Genomic DNA, 11,783 nt, shown 5'->3' with positions numbered 1-11,783 from the left:
CCGACGGACGGCCGGGCGGACACTCGGAGGAACGGGCGAAAAAGCAGACAAGACCGCGACTGTCTGGTAGCAGCTCCTCGTGGATCGTTGTGGTCGTCGACCTAGCGACCGAACGACCGAGCCATCCAGCCAGCCAGCCAGCCGACCAGCCAGCGACCGAGCGAGCGAGCGCACCGACGAACCCCCAACTCTGACTGACTGAGAGAGCAAAAGACACACTCTCACATACAGGGAAAGAATTCTGCGCGCCTTCTGCTGTCTGTGATCTTGCTGCGTTCGCTTGCCCGGACTTGAATCGCGAGGTTGGCGTCCCTTTTCTCGAAGAAGTCGCTGGGCGCCGAAGTGACACAAGTTATCCGCTCACGCGTTCATTTTCGCCTCTCAGTCCGTTTTTCTTCGAAATTCTCCTCTCCGTGTTTCATTCAAGTTCGGCCGAGTCAGGGTCGAGACTCGAGACGACTGGTTCGGAGCCCCGTTTTCGAACGGATAAACGGGCGCTCGAAAGCGTAATTAGACGGCACGAGGGATGGATGTCGTCGTCATGATGAATGTCTTCTCTCGAGATGATCGACGGAAAGATAAGCACGACAGGCGTCTTGTTCTTCCCCTCCGACGCAATATCTGTGACATCGGGCAGAACGAAATTTGTCTCAATGGAAGATAGCGTCCGCATTATCTCGTTGCGAGCGTTTCTGATTGTCGGTACGTCATGTCAGACGTCAATGAACGCTGATAAATTAATTGGAGACGTTGATGTCGAAGGCGGGAGTTCATTTCCCGGGCCTTCCCCTGCAAAATATCCTCTCGGCCACCGAACGGAATATGGCGACCTACCTTGCCGTGCTTGAGAGCGCGTCGAGTACACAACGACCCGTCGATGCGACGTTGACAACGGCTCTGTCGTCGACCCATCAAACCACAAACCACCGGATCAAGAGGTCCGCCGGATTTGATTTGGACACACGGTCGGAGGAGAGGCTTGGCTCCCCGCACGTTTTTCCGCTCCGCGTACGCGTCGCTCCATTCAAGTTTGACGTCGGGAACGAAAGCATAATTTCGCCGTTCGTCTTCTACTTTCCTCCCGTCGTACGCGTACCTAATGCTCGAGCGTCGAACGATTCCTATCGCTTATCCGACTCAGGACAAAATAATATTCTAGTACGTCATATCGAACGGTCCCGGACAGTTCGCGAGGCGAAGCTCCGTATATATCGATTATACCCGCACATGACGTCGATGCACGCAGAACTGAATAGCGCCAAAGCAGAATTTCACTCAGTTGGATTCTCCTCCGCTCTCGGGTTGACGACTTGCTCGCTTGCAGTTGTTGAACTCTGGACCAATACAGTCGATCCGTCGCTCTGTGATTCTGCTTCTCCGACGCCGCCAGTTAGGTGACAAGCGAGGTAGTTCTTCTCGAACGGTGGCGCTGATCACTCTCGCTGTCAAGAGATCACCGTGTTTGACTTGCCGAATCCTTAATTTGATCCCCATCATTGCTTTAGTCATGGAAGACGTTTTTGTTGTTGATTCCAGTGGCCCCCGTGTTGTGCGCGTAGTCAGGCTGGCTGGCTGGCTCGCTCGCTGGGCCAAGCTAGTTCAATGCCCTCCCTCCTCAGCGACGCACTACAACGCATTTGCCGGCGAGCGCACACCGAGCGAACGAACTTCGTTCAGAAACGATTCCTACGCGAGCAGCATGATGTTAGCACCTGACTACGCGTTGTTTCGTCCGTAAGCAGTCTCTATCAGCTCCAGCGATTCGAGCTTGTATTTCGCCGGTTACGCAAACACGTTTATGCAAACGACCGACACGAATTCCATTTCCAAGCTGAGGTTCTCAAACGAGAACGCGCCGAGCCCTCCGTACCGATATGCGTGCCATGGCAAGCGTATCCGCAGATACGCGATCGGGTTCCTCGGAGCGCTTTACCGGCCGGGAGAACAACTTTTCTCACTCAGTAAGTCAGTCAATCGAAATGATCCTTGGCGCCGTTTACGTCTCCGCTGACAGAATGTAAGCGACTCCCGCACTCGGTCACTGTTCGATGTCTCGCACAAAAACAACATTTCCGAAATCAAAACTTACGGACAAACAGAAAACTGAGAGATGAAGCGGGCTCTCCCAATCGACCCACAACGGGCCTTACGACATCTGCTAGGCCTAGTGTTCGGGGATTTGACATCGAGTAGGGAGATCGCTCCCAGGCGAAGTGAAACGGAAATATCCCATCGCGGCTCCTCCGCTTACGCTGCTCTCACGTTGAGACACGGGGTTGCAATCCGCGATAGCAGCGAGTAAGCCTCAGGATTATCCTGTGTGGAACGATCTTCGACCATTTGGCGTTCGACAACAGACCCAACTGGCGGCACCCGCAGCAACAATGGTATTAGAAAAAGAACGGTGAAAATTCAGGGTCCACTTAGCGACAGTCACAGAAAACTATTGACCAGAACTTTAGCCGCAGAACGATTATCGAGTCAGATTTCATTTGCCGAGTATGCGCCGCAAGCGTGAGGAAAGCATGACTCGATCAAAATAAACAGCTCCGATAGAGCACTCAGACGTTTACCCTTTGCCTGCTGCTGCCGCTGCCGCCGCCGCCGCGGCCACACATCGCAGTCGAACTTCATCTCACAGACTGGGAGAATGCGGAGAGCGAAACAATACTCATATAGACAGCACAGAGACTAATAGTCGTCCAGAGAGTCGCTCGATGTGTCGAAATAAGACCACGAAACGTTGAAAGCACCGCGACAGCGAGAGATCTCGCAATCGGCCGAAACTCCTACAGCCAAAACATTACGGCATGACATCCGTGCCTTAACCCGACCTCACACCCCGAAGCGATTTCCGCCCAGAATCGAGCTCAACCGAAGCCGATTCGAGTTTTTCGAGTGGTATCAGATGAAATTGGACGAAGTCGCCTGTTCGCCTCAATTTTAACAGGTCTCCGTCCCGTCGGACTCCGAGACGGTGGGCCGCTAGTTGTTGTTTTGATGTCGTTTGTTCGAGGAGTCCATGATCATCTTCTGCCTATCTTACCTCGGCTCGGAGCGCTGCAGAGAAACTATCCAACTTAAACGACTTCAGTCGTTCATGGGAGCACTAATAATCCAATAACTATCCGGCACGTTTAGGTAGCACAGGGTTATATCGGACTCCAGCGAGCTCGATGATGAACTTGCACTCAGGAAACTTGGTTGACTTTAATACGTCACACAGCTCCGCAGCCAGATCAGAGCCAAAAGTAGAAAGCTCTGCGAATACGTAGCCACTCAGCTAAGAATCACCGACGAACGTTTCCGGCACACGCGGCAGAATTCGCCGAATAATTAGTAAAAAGTCGTTCAAATGTTGAACAAAACCTCGTCGAACCTCTATTCGCTGCTTGTGTTTCAGCGAGGACTGTGAATCAGCTTCGCAATAGAGATACTACCGACACGGGAGAGGGACAAAAAATTCATTCATCTGCAGACAAACAAAACAGAGGCGTCACTGGGAGGCCTTTAGCGCCGCGGGACCTGGCACGTTTCGACATTCCAATGAATTCGAATTTCGGCCCGCGAAGCCGTCGTTCGGCTGAGCCTGCGGGGAATGCTGAAGACTCCTAGTAGAGAGCACTGTGATCGCCCGCAAGGAAAAATCCTCTGGAGCGACCCGAATACCTACGTCTGGGGACCAGACTGTGAAATTCGCGCTCTCTTTCTCTCCCGTTTCGTTCAAACGGGGAACTGCGTTCCCCCGAGTAATCGCCCCCGGAGGTCTCACAGCAGTCCCTCCCCTCGGTTGTTGAGCTCGATGACCAACAGATTCGGTTCCCCTGCCATGGGGGATTGTTTTCCGGCTGAGTGCCATTCTAATTCACAAGGAACAAGGCTGCGTACTCACATGGGGGAAGAAAAATTGTATGTCTCTAACAGCAATCGCTCTATCCGTACGACCGCCGGACCGTAATCAATAACGGCATTCCAGATGAGGAACTCCCTAGGAGAGGATGGAATGTATGCGTATTGAGGAAAGAAATAAGATGGGACGTCCCGGCTGAGCGACGTAGTCCATGAGTCGCTCGCGTGATGGCGCACAGAAGGTAGCCCCTCGTTCCTGTATGCTCTCGGCGGATCCCGTGTAGCGGGGTGATTCCATAAACCAGTGTTGATCCGGAATAACCAGCTTCCCCTGTACCGGGAGAATCGGGGTCGGTAAACGGTGAAATACCTACCTTGGCTGAATGACTACTCATCACTCAAAGTTGAAATATTTGCCGAAGTCCGGGAACGTTCACAAGTTTCGGTCGCCTATGCTTTTTCTATGGCCATCCCCTTCAGGAGTATGACCTGCCGCTTTTCCGGGTCCCCAGCCTGAATTTCCGCAGGTCGCTCTAGGACTACGCGCGGAGCATTCCGACGAGGGAATAATAAGGTGACGCCGCGCCGTCTGCTCCAAACACGACGTAGGTGATGGACCGATCAGTGGGAGCAACTTGACCAGTCGATGACTCCGGTTCAATCGGGCGGTCGATCCTCAGGTCAGAACTGGGTGATAATCCGAAGCCCCGTTCACTGGTCTGATGGACCGCTGCCAGGGTTGTCACAGTTCCCTCATTGCTAGCTCTGGACGAGTATTTCCCATGAGCAAAAATCTTCCGCGAGGAATCCTCACTGGGCCTTGCTTTTTAGGTACTTGACAAAAGAGGCCTGGGATCGTTCTTGTCAAGCGCGGGGAGTGCTCCGAAGACGTCGAGGAAGTGACCGAGCTCTAAACCGCTACTCACCGCTGCCCACCCTGTCCGGCTCTCGGGGTCGGCGGGTCAATGCCGATAGTCTGGCAAACTATCGCGAAGCGAAACGTGACCGTACTCCCACGCACGGATGTTGATGGGAGCATAATCTCACCTCGTCAGACGTGCTATTTCTTTCCAGAGTCCGTTCATTTGTTTCATTTGAGATTTCAGTCGGATATTCCGCGCAAATACGATCGCATCGGAGGCTCCGATCGAGCGCAGCCGATTCACACCGACTACGCAACTCGCGTATTTTTTCGTGCCGCAGCGAAACTTGGGGAATCTGGTTCTCTACAACCGGCTAGTGCTTGCTATGGCTTAAGCTATACATGATGTTCGAGAAGGCCGACCGACGTTTACGCTGTCGTTGACGTAGGTTGCGGACAATCGGTCGACTGCAGCTGTGTGACAGACCTTCTGAATGCCGCAGTGACCCAATGCCACGTGCGCGTCAGGCTTTCGCATGATTGCGTTCTTTCTGAAGTCATATCTTTCCGGGAGCGGAACGCATATCTCGCTTGCGTATCGTAGTAGATGCCATCTCGAAGAATTCCTCTCCAAATCGGAACGTTATCTTGCGGCTCGAATCGATTACTTCATACATCTCGCGTCATGTTGTCCTGACAGACAGCGGGGTCGCCAGTTGTTTGTAGGGTTCTCCGGGAAGTCCCGAGCGTCGATTTCATTGGTATCGGACGTTTCCGCTAGTATCCACAGGATCCTGTCAACCTCCGAGGTTGCGACAATCGACTGCCTATTTCTCCAATGCGATTGGCTGCAAAAAGGTTTCAATCATCGCCGCCTCTCACTCAGTCGGAGGAACGCCTCCGAATTCCCGAGCTGAATAGCTTTGATTCCCGACGACCACATCATCAGCATTTATACTTCCGAAGCATTTCGTAATCGATGGAAGCACGTTTGTAATGCAACGACGGTGAGGAAATCAGACCTTCGATCCATGGATTCCGATCCGTTCGATCTTGATGAATGTCCCTCGCCCTGTCGAGCTCGACGTTTGAATATGAAAGAGAGAAGTCGAAAGATTGATCTCGAACATGGGATTTGAGAGTCCTCTCTATTCAACTCCTGGATAATATCCTCTCATGGAAATCCTGGAGAATTACACGCTCCCTCCGGAGGGAGTTCGAGGGTGGAGGTTCCCATATAGAGAGGTTCCTGAACCCTGAACCAGATTGCTGGCTTACTGACCTTGTAGATTTCCGCCGTTCGGGGAACTCGATGAGCTCCGATATAGATTCTTCGCTGATGAATGATATATACAGCAGCCAGTAGCGTTCGCAGAATTTTTTTTTTGGGGGGCGGCAGACTAGGACATGGCCCCTTGCCTCTCTTGGTTTCGTGGAGTCCCCATGTAATTCGCGGAAACGCATGCTTACTCCAATAGCAGCGGATTTGGATCCTCGCGATGCAGAGCCGCGAGGAACCGCGGTCGCTTTCTGCAGAGGAGGAAAGCATCGTCTTCGTCTGGCAGGGCCGTCGTAATTCCGGCGACTCCTAGTTTCCGATGCGGAAAAAGCTGAATTACTCCAACCTCGTGAGCCTCATCTAATCGGAACCGCTTGATATGAATGTAATGAAGCTTAGAGAGGCCCCTCAAGAGTCTCGGAAGACCCCTCAAGGATCTCCATCGATTTTCGGACGTCCTTCGATATCCATTCTGGACCCACTACCATTCGGTTTCTGCGCTGAATGGAGTGAACTTGCACATTTGCAATGTACCTACCTGACCGAGAGGCGACCGACGCAGATTCGAGGAGGAAATTGCTCAGCGAGAGGGGAATGGATCTTGGAGAACCTCTCAAAGATTTTTGGGGAACATCGAATGACGGAGTGATCATTTATTGAGAGGATCGTGATCAAAGTCTCTCTCGATAAAATTTGACCGAGTCCGCTAGCTGCTAGGTGTTCGGTTCTCCCGGAATATTCGCGGCAGGATGAGTGCTCCGTGCTCCACCATCAGAGATTGAGTGTTGAATAAGGAACGACTGAATAATTTTCTCCTAGGCTCTCTGATTTGGAGAAGACAGAGGAATTCAGGCATACGCTGAATCCGGGGATTCCTTCGGAGTCACTTGGGAATCGAATTTTCTCCTTTCGATTAACGCATCGATAGGGTTCCGACGTCACGCTACTGGGGTTTGAGTGTCCCCTGCAAGCCCCCGATACTCCACATGTAGCGCCGAGTCTTTGTCGAAGATTGGCATTGCGAGTGATCGGTAGCGCTTACTGGCCTTAGACCACATCGGATCTCGGATCGATCAGCACCGGAAGCTGAGCGAGCGATCCCCGACAGAGAACGGAAAGCGCATTATTCCTACGGATTATCGCCGATTTTTCGATTCTGCGGAGGAAGGGCTCGCCCTCGACAAACACTTCTTTGAGATAAAGGTGACTCAATCCATGTAAGTGAGGCATTGTAGAGCCGTCACGCTCGAACGGGAGCATGTTCTCAAGGGGAGACCTCCTCTCCGGGAGGAACGAACAAGAGTTCAACAACCTTGACCTCAACAAAAACTCACAATGAATAACTTCCGGAAATCACAATATTCTTGGGTTATCACATGATTCATTGCGCCCCGGACTGAATGGCAGTCGGGTCCGGTAAGAGAGAGGTCTGCAAGTCTCTGCACCTCAGCTCCACGGAATCGGCGGCAGTGAAACCTCCTAAGCAGATGACGCAGGCAGACGGGTCTATCACTGGCAGGATGGAGGATGATGTAGTACCCTTGAATGAGTAGTCGCCCGATTCGAGAAGGATAGAAATACTATTCTAAGAGTATTCACATTCTCCAAGAAAGCTCATCGGAACCCTTAGGGAGAGCTTCACGAACCCCTCGGGAGATTTCTCAGCCTCATGCGAAAAGGAAAGGTCGCCCGAAGGCTTCATGATCCGGAACGCTCTCGAAGCTTAAGTCCTGTCGCCGGAAAATGATTCTGCATCTCGGTAGACCCAGAAGGATCGCCGCGCGACGGCAGTCGGAGAAAGTGAGGTGAAGCGAAGTGCCATTCGCATGCTGTGGACACGCAAACAGAATTCGCGCGTCGCGCTGAGAGTGGAAGCAGTGAGTGGCGCTAGTTCTAGGTCGGATTCGATCGCCCCGGGCGATTCTCTCTCCTCCGTGGCACGCAGAATGACGTTCAACTGTTGTGGCAAAGAGAGAACGAGTACCATCCCGGGCAAGCAGTCATCCAGCCAACTTCCAGCTAGCGTAGGAGCGAGCGATCAAGTCGATGCGAGAGTAGTCGGTCAGGTTGGCGCAGACTGTGCCGGCCGCTGTGTCAGTTTCATGTGCTGTGACGATTGGTGAAAAGTAGGTGAGCACCTGTCTCCAATGTGATTTTCATTGTCGCTGAGAAGAAATCAGGACCGAATGCCCCGCGAGCTGAGCCCCATTGAAAATCTCAAATTCTGGTGGGTGCATAAGTGATGCAAAAACATCCATGGATGGAACAAATGCCCTGAGCAGGACATCCTGTCGAGCGAGGTAAGGCTGTAGACGCGGAAGCGCTGAGACTCGAGGTCGGCGCCGCGTAGATACGATTTGAGGCGCCCAAATGCTCTAGTTGATTCTGCACGGAAGAATGACAGTCTGTTCGCCGTCTCCGGCGGAGCGGTCACGGCACGCGCTCGCTCGAGGTGCTCAAGCATGAATTTGGAAGGGCAGCCCATGCGGGGCGTTGAGGCTCGTCGAGAAACAAACTTATAGAAAGTCATGATTCGGTGAAATTTCATCACCGGTCCAATAATATTACGCCGCGAAGGTGGCCACAGTAGGTACCTCAGTGTTGCTCGTGAGCGAATTTCAGTCGCTCGGAAACTTTCCCCAGAATTTCACATTCGGCGCCGTCGATCGTCAGCGAGGCGGCACAGCATCGTGAAACTTGTCACTGGGGCCGGCATTAACCTCAGAAAAAAATAATTTATATTCCGCCTCGTTCCATCGCCTACCTCCTCAGAGTGGGAGGGGAAAAACTTGAAATCCCTAGACGACGAACAACACTCGCCTCGTCGCTCGCTCAAGTCCCGTCTAGCGCTGTCGAATCGCTAGGGCAGCGACTGTGGCAATCTAATCCTGAAATACGGATAATCCTTGGGCGACTATCCTCTCGGCGTGTTTGCTGGTGTGTTCGCGTATTCCAAGTCCGGCCGTAAGTGAACGAGCATAGGCGAGTGCACGGGACACAGGCTTAACTTGAGGGAACGATTTACGACCGGGAACCGTGAGGAATTTCGCAGTCGCCAGTGACAGCAAACACTCACTCACATTCGGCGCGACTTGTTCCAAATTGAGTCAAAGTGACAATGTGGGTCCGGGTGCGTTGTAATGCGAAGGCCGCGCTTTACAGGTTTCTGGCAGGTCCATGACGTATTCGGCCAATAGCCCGGCCGGCCAAAGATGCAGATGCTCGTCTACGATCAGAACAAGGCCCGATAGCAGAGTAACGTCTCCCTTCTGCTCCGGATGGTTGTTTGTTCTATGGCGGGTCCGTCTCCATTTTATTAGAGATGCATGGACGCGGCCGGGACGTATGCATTGTCGTATCGGAGCGGGACTGGAAGTGTTCTTCCAGGGAAGAATATTGTCAGAGCTCTCAGAATCCAGTACAGTACATGCATTTTCTCATTACAGCGCACGTAACGAGCGTTATTCAAGCGTCAATAGAGCGGCGGCAATGGAAATGCGACGTCGAGGAGGAGGACCAAAATCTGCGCAATTTTCTCGAGATCTGCACAGCGCCAGAGGCGTGTCAGCTCAGTCGAAGAAAGTGGCATCTGTCTGACAGGAACGCTCGATACTTCATCAAACGCATGTCATAGAGGAGCATTATGGCGCCTTAATTCACCGTTCGACGAGTACCGACGTCAGGCAATGGTGAGTTCCTGGACCTGATCGTTTCTCAGAGTTTCCCCCGCTTGAACTTCCCACCACCTGAATAATGAGACTCCCTCCCTGAGATCGATGATCGGAACGGTGCATCGAATCATTCGATCGCTCACGCCTCGATGTTCGACCTCGAGATGATGAACGTCGAGCTCTGGTTATCTACTTCTAGATGCTCCCATGCGAGCACGCGCTCGTCTGAGTGCCCATAAGAACCAGCTGATTCGTGAAACGGAGGACTTGAATCGAGTCATTTGAAAACAATTTTCACACATCTCGAGGAGCGAATGTCTTTGAGTTGTGTTTAGGAAATCTTAGCGTGCGAACAGATGGGCAGTGCGATCGGCGCTATCGATTCCTGGCGTTCTTAGACAAGCCTCGACGGTCTTCACGTAACGTGATGTAATTGGGAACATCGCTCCGGAACCCTTCTATGCTCCGGATCCCAGAAACCAGTGTATTGGTCGTGGCATAGTAACTCGATCGTAGTCTCCCTGGAAGTATGCGTCGATTGGGAGATGCTTAGAGCCGATGCTCCGAGAATTCACTCAATGGAGCATATTTGGATTCGCATTGGAGCATTGGATTTTATTCCTCCGTCAAACGAGTCATGCCCTGGGAGTCATTCAAAGGCTGTTCCACTCGCTTTAGGCTCTGACTCATTACCACGGCGAAATTCTGAGATAATTCGGAGAGCTCAAGCGAACCCTACAGCGCATAATCTTGTTAGTTCTCTCATCGCTTACACAAATCATAGATTCCGGAGACCCGTACCGGCAATCGAGTTTAATCGAATTCCCTCACTCGATGGCCGGCAGAATGAGAACTCACGACAGCTCAGGAATAAGAAGTTGAGGAATTCCTCCAGTTCTGGCTCAGCTACATTCTCTAACAATTCTTCCGTCTCTCCAGTCAGAGACAACTTCGTTACCTCCGGACCCCTGCGAGAACAACCCCTGCAAGAACGGAGGCACTTGTAGTCCACTCGACGACTTCTCTGAATACCAGTGCATATGCCCCCCAGGATTCAGAGGGGGACAGTGCGAGGGGGTAGGTGAACCCATTCTCATTATATTTCTCAGAACACAGAGGACTTCCTTGTCAGGGGGACGCACTCATTTTGTTCTCCTCCCGCAGGTCCTGCTGGTGGATTCTCCCGCGGCTTTGATCGCCGGCATTTGTTGTGCAGTTTTGTTAATTGTTGGTCTCTTGGTAGTGACCTATTTTGTGGTGAGGAAAGCCAAAGAAAAACGCCGTCAGCATGGAACTTACAGCCCATCAAGGTGAGGGCCGCTTCTGGAAATTCATATGGAAACAGAAGTTCTTCCACGTCAGAGGCGATGCGGCTCGAAAGACGGGATAAGAATCTCGGGGGAAGGGAAATTAAAGATTGTCAGCAAGCACCGGAAATTCTGCAAAAGAATTCTCTCAAACTTCCAGAGAAGAACAGAATGGACGACGCTTCGAAATGAATCACGTTCTAAAACCTCCTCCGATAGAGCGCCTAATTTAATGGACCTGGGAACACGGAGCTCCCTACAGATGATATCCGCTTCGTCCGGCGCGTGAAGGTCATCCCTGACTTTCGGCCCCTCCAGCCGATAGCCCGTATCGGGATCTGAACATGCGGGTTGTCAGACCGTCTAGTCATCCTCAGGATTCGTTCAGAACAGTTCCTCGGGGCACCTGAATGCAAATCTTCACGATTTTATGGTCGGTATCCCATTCGTTTGGAGATCCGTCGAAACTGCCTCGAAATCCGTGGAGTGCCTTGCTCAACTCCCGAACCACAGGTCTCACGTCAACCTGGTCATACCGTAGGTCCAGCGACGACGTCTTGTAGAAATGTCCCATCATCCCTTCCGCGATGTTCTATAATTTAGCGATGTTCTATAATTTTTCGATCAGAGTATACGCGAGTGTTGGGCTTCTGGAATGATCTACCTATTGGAGATCATCGATTCTGGCGAATATGGCAGCGGGTTATCCGAATGTTCTCACCATGGCCCACCTTGGAGAAATAAACGTTAAAGTTTGCAACTGAAGAAACGATTCGCGTGGTCACTTTCTGAGTTCCGAGAAGAACATCGGACCG

The 11,783-nt window shown here is 52.0% G+C and overlaps 1 protein-coding gene across 1 annotated transcript; it reads left to right on the top strand.

Moving 5' to 3' along the window:
• Positions 1-9,142: 9,142 nt before the first annotated feature.
• LOC100897143 (protein crumbs homolog 2) lies at positions 9,143-11,722 on the top strand. Its single transcript, XM_018642147.1, has 5 exons — positions 9,143-9,290; positions 9,437-9,679; positions 10,601-10,738; positions 10,826-10,971; positions 11,129-11,722. The coding sequence occupies exons 2-5, from the start codon at positions 9,677-9,679 to the stop codon at positions 11,199-11,201; spliced, it is 360 nt and encodes a 119-aa protein (XP_018497663.1). The 5' UTR covers positions 9,143-9,290; positions 9,437-9,676; the 3' UTR covers positions 11,202-11,722.
• The last annotated feature ends 61 nt before the right edge of the window (positions 11,723-11,783 follow it).

This window comes from Galendromus occidentalis, unplaced genomic scaffold (assembly GCF_000255335.2).
Source record: "Galendromus occidentalis unplaced genomic scaffold, Mocc_1.1 scf7180000076543, whole genome shotgun sequence".
NCBI lineage: Eukaryota > Metazoa > Arthropoda > Arachnida > Mesostigmata > Phytoseiidae > Galendromus > Galendromus occidentalis.
The sequence above is the reverse complement of the archived record's forward strand: the minus strand, read 5'-3'. Positions and strand labels throughout refer to the sequence as shown.